Source organism: Tachysurus fulvidraco, chromosome 23 (genome assembly GCF_022655615.1).
Source record: "Tachysurus fulvidraco isolate hzauxx_2018 chromosome 23, HZAU_PFXX_2.0, whole genome shotgun sequence".
NCBI lineage: Eukaryota > Metazoa > Chordata > Actinopteri > Siluriformes > Bagridae > Tachysurus > Tachysurus fulvidraco.
In genome coordinates, this window is record NC_062540.1 from 733,522 (window position 1) to 741,021 (window position 7,500).

General features: G+C 40.5%; 1 protein-coding gene across 6 annotated transcripts in view; it reads left to right on the forward strand.

Annotated features, from left to right (window-relative positions):
• Window positions 1–7,500, forward strand: part of LOC113652980 (pleckstrin homology domain-containing family G member 1) — a 33,470-nt gene that overhangs the window by 6,138 nt on the left and 19,832 nt on the right. For 2 of the 6 annotated variants that reach the window (XM_047807074.1, XM_047807075.1), the window contains exon 1: window positions 1,535–1,757. The exons of 1 other annotated variant lie outside the window; for it this stretch is intronic. Coding sequence is in view for 3 of the 5 variants with exons in the window: in XM_047807073.1 (XP_047663029.1) it covers window positions 6,072–6,081 (10 nt within the window). In the remaining 2 variants the exon portion in view is untranslated. Of the gene's footprint in view, window positions 1–1,534; window positions 1,758–5,833; window positions 6,082–7,500 lie in introns of those variants that run through there. 3 more of the 6 variants (XM_027162329.2, XM_047807076.1, XM_047807073.1) reach the window with 2 other exon arrangements.

Here is a 7,500-nt window from a genome sequence, read left to right on the forward strand (position 1 = left end):
TTTAATGCTTTAAGTCATCCAACCAGTGAGGAAAGAAAATGTTGCCTGTGGGAGCTACTTGCTTGTCTGTCTGTCTCTTTCTCTTTCTTTCTGTCTTTCTCTCTTTCTCTTTCTTTCTGTCTTTCTCTCTCACAGCAGATTTAGGGTATCTAAGTTGGGTAGCATCTGTGCTACAGTTACAGCCGATATTCCTTATCCTTATTTTGCTGAAATTATAGTTATAAATTTATGACACACTAAGTTGTGACATCAGTGTCAGAGTTTACACACTGCTGCAGTCATTTAGTCGTGTGTGACGTCCTGGTTTTATACTCTGCTGTAGTGTGTGTGTGTGTGTGTGTGTGTGTGTGTTATTATATACTCATACTGTGAGTGTGTGTGTTATTGAATACTCGTACTGTGTTTGTGTGTGTGTGTGTGTTATTGAATACTCATACCATGTGTGTGAGTGTGTGTATGTGTTATTGAATTCTCATATTGTGTTTGTGTATGTGAGTGTGTGTGTTTGTGTGTTTGTTATTGAATACTCATACTGTGTGTGTATTATTGAATTATTGTGTGTGTGTGTGTGTGAGAATCTGTTTTGTATGACCTTTTGTGTGGCTTCATGTAAATAATGTACTTATTATAATATTGATATAGTATAAATACTTGTGATGTCATTCTGATTCATTCTCCTTACACACTGACACATGCTGTATGAGGTCACTTCCTGTTTGCTCCCTAATCTCCAAACATCAGGAGCAGGATGTGTGGCGTTTCCTGCCACAGTAGCAGAACTAAACCTGACTGAATCTATTCACGGTGATGAATCTCAGAGTCAAGAATCAGTGCAAGCAACGTGTCCGTTATCATTTATATGGTATTTATCACAGTGTTGACTCATTTGAATAATAGGCTACGCCCACTCAGTGCATGACAATCTTGCTAACAGATTAGATTAACTTGTGTTAAGGTTCTTTAAACAGTTTTGTCTGATTAATTTGTTTATTATCAGTAATGATCTAACTGTTAAAATTGTTTAATCAAATAAGAGTGTGTGTGAGTGTGTGTGTGTGTGTGTGAGAGAGAGTGAGTGAGTGTGTGTGTGTGTAGAAAGTTCCAGAGTATTGCATTCATCTCAGGAAGTGTTGACCATGAATGACTCCTGGACCCTACTGTGGGGACTTTCCTTTTGCTTACGTGTGTGTGTGTGTGTGTGTGTTTAAACAAGGAAATGATTTTAGACCATGATACTGGACTGTTAACTCACCTAAACACAGATGTGACTGCTCACTCTCACTTAGGTGCTTCACTAAAGTATACCTGTGTGTGTGTGTGTGTGTGTGTGTGTGTGTGTGTGTATAAATATATATATATTAGTTTCCCTCTCGTTCAGTAATTCATATAATTTGTGTTGCCTGAAGCACTGGCTCTTATCCAAATCTGCTCTATTCCCGACCAGAGTGTAAGAGTCGGTCAAAAAGTGTGTGTGTGTGTGTGTGTATGTGTGAGAGAGAGAGAGAATATTTGGTCAGGATGGTCTCCCTCTCTCTCTCTCCCTCTCTGTGCTGATATCAGAGAGGTGTGGACTGTTCAGTCAGACACTCAGCACTACAGAGACTGTACACACTCAGTCACTCTGGGGGTGTGTGTGTGTGTGTGTGTGAGAGAGAGAGAGGGAGAGAAAAGTCAAAGTATGGAATTACACTTCAGAAGGATTTTATTGTGTGGAATAACAAGACAGAGGAAAGTTCAGTAGCTGCGGGGCTGAGGAGGTGAGACACACACACACACACGTGTATGTTTCATTATGTTTTGTTTTATTTGTACTAAGAGATTAATGTGTGTGCGTGCCATTTGCCCATTTGGACATGTATCATTGTAAAGGTGTGTATGTAAAATTGTGCCTGTATTAGTAAAGGTGTGTGTATTTACAGTATAAACCTGTAAGTGTGTGTGTTTGTGAAGGAGCGTATACGTGTTCTTGTACAGGTGTGTGTGTGTGTGTGTGTGTTTCTACTATGGGAATGTATGAATTGATGTGTTGATACTCACTTATATGATCTATAACCATATTGTAGTTAATGATATCGTGGATGTTTGGTTTTATTCTCACTCAGGCTGTGGAAGTGTCCCTGCGTAGGGAAGTGTCCCTGCGTAGGGAAGTGTCCCTGCGTAGGGAAGTGTCCCTGCGTAGGGAAGTGTCCCTGCGTAGGGAACATTATTAGTCATAGTTTCTACTCAAAAGATCAACTATAACAGATTCCACTATAGTGTGTTAAATGTCCTTACTTTTTTACTGTATGTTAACTAGCCGTGCTGTCAGACAGCTACACCGCTCGAGCAGAATATGGACAGCTCGGGACATTAAACATGTCAAATTGTAAGAGTCTTTTACTGTGAAAAAAATTAAACACTCTTTAAACACACTTAAGATGAGTGAAGGCTTAATGTGCATCTTTACAAGGACATGTTTAAACACCTGCCTCATGGAGACCTGGGAAGGAAAAATATTGTCCTTAGAAGTGTGTGTGTGTGAGTGTGTGTGTGAGCATGCATGTGTGTGTGTTTGTCTTATGAGGATTTGTACACAAACCTGCCTACTGGGGACCTGGGGAGTGTATGAAAATTGTTGTCAGATGAGAGCTATGTGGGTTTAGACCATCACATAGAGTAAGTAGGAAGATCAAACCACTCATACTTGACCACACACACACACACACACACACACACACACATTCATTATTGTGGTATCACACCTACCTTCAGTCTTATATAATCCATACTAGGGTATCATCAGTGAGAATATAGTGTGTGAGAGAGAGAGAGAGAGAGAGAGAGAAAACATATATGCACGCACTCTCTCTCTCTCTCTCTCTCTGAAGCAATCCGAATTGCAGCAGCTTTTCGTAACCAGTGACCCAACTTAAAACCATCTCACTGACCATCTCTCTCCCTCTGTGCCCCACACACACAAACACAAACACACACACACACACACACACGCATACATGTAATTACAAGATAATAACATTTTTTATACACCTCAGTGGAATGTTGCCTGTGTGTGGTTTAACAATTACATTTTATTATTAAAAGAGTTTCTAATCTAATTCCAGCCTGAAATGATTCTGTCCTGAATTCTGCTTTCTTTAAGCATTAATAAGACAAATAAAAGCTTGCAGTTAGTAAAAAAGTGTCTCATCACTGCAGTGTAAAGGTTCAGGCTGGATGATGAGAATGTGGTCTCGGTGTGATAAAACATCACGTTACACTTTACTGAGATGCTGAATCGTGTTCAGTTCATTCTGAAAGTGTTGAAACACCAAAACTAGTTCTTACATTTGGGTTTGAGACCAAAAGACGAAGAGTTTTCTTTTCCTATTTAAACAAAACTTGACTTTTGGAACTGAAATAAGACTCGTTATGTGTGTTCATCTTTTAAACCCGACATAAATAATAAATCAATAAAATAATGATATTAAGGCCGTCTTTAAAAATATTCTTGTTTGCCGTAACCCGACCGACTCTGTCAATTTAGGACCGACTCAATTTTTTATTTGGTTTTTGCCGGTTGTAAATTTGCGTTAATTTTTTTTTTTTTACTCTTCAAACAACTAATACAAAAGCGCTAAAATAATATGAATTATATTTTAGTAAGTATTGTAAATATAGAAATTGCCTACATACAAACGAAGGCTACGTTCTTTCTTTTAAATAAAAACCCGTGACGTCATCTATGTTTACACTGTCGGTTCCCGGATGTCACACTACGGCCTGTGCGTTCGCTTCGTCTCATTCACTGTCAGAGACGACGGGTCGCGCTCGGTAATGATGGCTGCGGCTGCAGTAAACAAAATGTTCACGGTCACCGTTCAAAGTCGTACATAATACATCTAAAACAACATTAAAACAGCTCGACACCGCTTTAACTTGGCACGAAGTTCTGGAAAAACTGTGCATCAAAGTAAGGTTCGCGATGATGCGCCGGAAGGCACGGGTTGAAGACCCAGTCAGTGACGTCACGATATGCTAATTTGTTTAAAGTCATACCGACGTCATCACCATCACCAAAATTCACACTGAAACTTGACCCCCTTTTTTTTTTTTTACTGCAAACCAAAATATTTTTAAGGATGGCCCAATAAATCGATTTAATTTCCACTAAAACTCGTGAATCTTTGTGTGTGTGTGTGTGTGTGTGTGTGTGTGTGTGTGTGTGTGTGTGTGTGTGTGTGTGTTTGTGTGTGTGTGTGTGTATTGTGTAGTAATCCTGATATAGCGATCATGTTGTTATACAGGTTACATGGACTGATGATTAAAACAAACTGAAAGCAACATAGATTTTATTTCATTTATTTGTGCGTCTATGAAAACGTTCGGCCTGATGGCAAATGTTTAAGGTCACGCACTGAGGAGTGACTTAACGTAACGAACATTAACACCAGCCAGAGCAATACGAGTAAAAAGCATTTAGAAATGTACTTAAAGGAGACAAACACAGAAAGACACACACACACACACACACACACACAGAGGTTAATCACAGCAGATGTTACTCTACTCCAGCTATTCAGATCAGTGAATACAAATGAGTGTTTTCACAATGAAGGGTTGTGTGTGTGTGTGTGTGTGTGTGTGTGTGTGTGTGTGTGTGTGTGTGTGTGTGTGTGTGTGTGTGTGTGTGTGTTGACGGTGAGCCTTTGTGTCTCTGCTAGTACATTCAACTCATGGGGTTACCATAACAACAGTAGTTTTTCGGGTAAACCTCCTAAACTGGAACTCTGTGTGTGTGTGTGTGTGTGTGTGTGTGTGTGTGTGTGTGTGTGTGTGTGTGTGTGTGCATGATGGTCAGCAAGCTGTGGTCCTGAGGTGGGTTTAATTTGGGTCACTGGTTATGAATAGCTTTTTCGAGTATGCATTGTTACACTGACCACTCTGTGTGTGTGTGTGTGTGTGTGTGTGTGTGTGTGTGTGCGCGCACACGCACATGCTGGCATGTTTTTTCGTTAGCTAACACTAAGAAAAGCATTTGTCTTAATCATTGCACAACTTTAAGCAAACACGTGCCGTGTGTCAGTGTTTCAGTAGGTTGTGCATCAGAATGAAATTTTCACGCACACACACGCGCACACACACACGCACACACACACACACACACGCAGACACGAGCATGCACACACACGCACACAAAATGAAATAAACATGAACTTTAATCATAAATGGTGTTTTTACATGTTGTTGTGTTGAATTATTAAAACTTAATAATGTACTTATTGTTTTGTAACAAATCTAATGTTAAAGCAGTTCCAGTTAAACTCGTACAGAACAACAGAGTAGCGCTGCGTCATTTTAATCAAACTTATAAAACCTAAAAATCACTTCAATTTCAGATTGTAGAATTATTATAGCATAAAGTCTATTTTATTATATCAAGCTTTAATTTCAGCTCAGAATGTAGTGCAGGTTAATACGATTAGCTACGTGTGTGTGTGTGTGTGTGTGTGTGTGTGTGTGTGTGTGTGTGTGTGTGTGTGTGTGTGTGAACACAATGAAGACGGAGCACACAGCTCACGTGGGAACTGCAGTGGGGGGCCTTTATGTACCACATCAAGCTACTGATCGGACATAAAGCCTTACTTCTGTTAAAGTAAGAGTGTGTGTGTGTGTGTGTGTGAGAGAGAGAGAGAGAGAGAGAAAGGGAGAGAGAGAGAGGGAGAGGAAAGGGAGGAAACAAAACACCTAAAAAAGCATTGCAAGACCAAGAAGTTCTGTATAAGCCTGCTGTGTGGAGGGGTGGAGCTACAGGGATAGAGGGCGTGTGTGTGTGTGTGTGTGTGTCAGTGTACGACTATCGCACAGACAGAGAGGTCAGCTTCACTGAGTCTTTCTACAGTGTGTGTGTAAACTAAGGATTTACAGTGTGTGTGAGAGAGCAGGCACACATACACACACACACTTCCAAAGGTGTGTGTGTGTGTACACGGATTGTGTGCGCGCGAGGGGGATTAGTTAGCCCAAGAGTGAGACGGCACTAGAATACTAAGTAGAAATGTGAAGAGGAGAAACTTTTTAAAAACTACACCAACATGCCAACAGGTGAGACACACACACACACACGCACACACACACACACACAGCACACACACATAGCACACACACACTGCTGCCTTTGCTTTTATTGTTTTAAGATTTGTTTCACTTTAAATTTTGTGAGTGTGATTGTGTGTGTGTGTGTGTGTGTGTGTGTGTGTGTGTGTGTGTGTGTGTGTGTGGTTTATTTTCAGTGGACTGTTGTTGTGATGGATAGTATTATATTGTCCCTCTCTCCTGCCCACCCCCACTGACCAAAATTAGTCTCCCACTGTGTGTGTGTGTGTGTGTGTGGTGTGTGTGTGCGTGTGTGTGTGTGTTTGAGCTGATGGTTGGATAAGAGCAGTTTAGAAAATAACAACTTTATTAGAACTAAAATGAACTGAAACTGTGTAAGAGACATAAAGTGAAGTTCAAACACAAGTAGAGACGGACAGAGGGAGAGGGGGACAGGAAGAAGAACCGAGACAAATGGAGAGATAGATAGCTAGATAGATAGATAGCTAGATAGATAGATAGATAGATAGATAGATAGATAGACAGATACACAGAGACAGACAGGAACCATTGTGTGTTAATATTACAGCTGGAATTCTGATGTTCTCGACTTACTGTTTTCTGTACCAGATGCAGTGCATCCTGGGTAATCTGTGGTACAAGTCAAAGCTAATCCTTTTCCTAGCTAGCTGTTGTTAACTTGTGTTACGGTTGTGTTTACACGTTACACACACGATACACTGCAAGTGTGGTTTACTTTAATAATGACAACATTTATCTCTAGCTAAAGCTCAGATGTGTTTAAACCGCAGTGTTTCCTCAGTCAGGCTTGCAGTCTGGGATCGACGGTTAGCATGTAGCCTGAAAGCTAGCTGTCTCGGGGGCGACTTCTTTTTCATCAAGTCGACAAAAGAAAGGTTTCGAGTTAGCTGTGTCGTCATAAGCAGCTCATTGCCGTACTTATGAGAAGCTACGTACAGTAAGTTTAATACTAGACGAGCGGCACGTTTGCTCAGGAAACATCTGAGATAAATGTCGACCTTCTTGATGATTCTCTATTGTTGCCATGGTCACGGAAACTGATCCTTGTGACATTTTAATGCGTCACGAACACAGATGATGTGATCGGATACTCGGCTAACGTCCTAAGCCAACGCTAGCTCAGAGAAGACGTATAAAATCGTATGAAATGCGTTAAACCTGAACACGGTGCTGATTAGCACGTTAGCGTGTGTTAGTGTTTATTTACTTCTTACTTCCTTCCTAGTCCACATAAACACCACAAGGCATTATGGGTAATTTGTACCATTATGGCTGTTCACGACACTTTGACGTGAGGATAATGATTAGCATCATATGTTGATTTGTAAAACGTTAGTGTTTGTTTTATGGACATTGTTATGTTTTTGTTCGTTATTGCACAAAAAC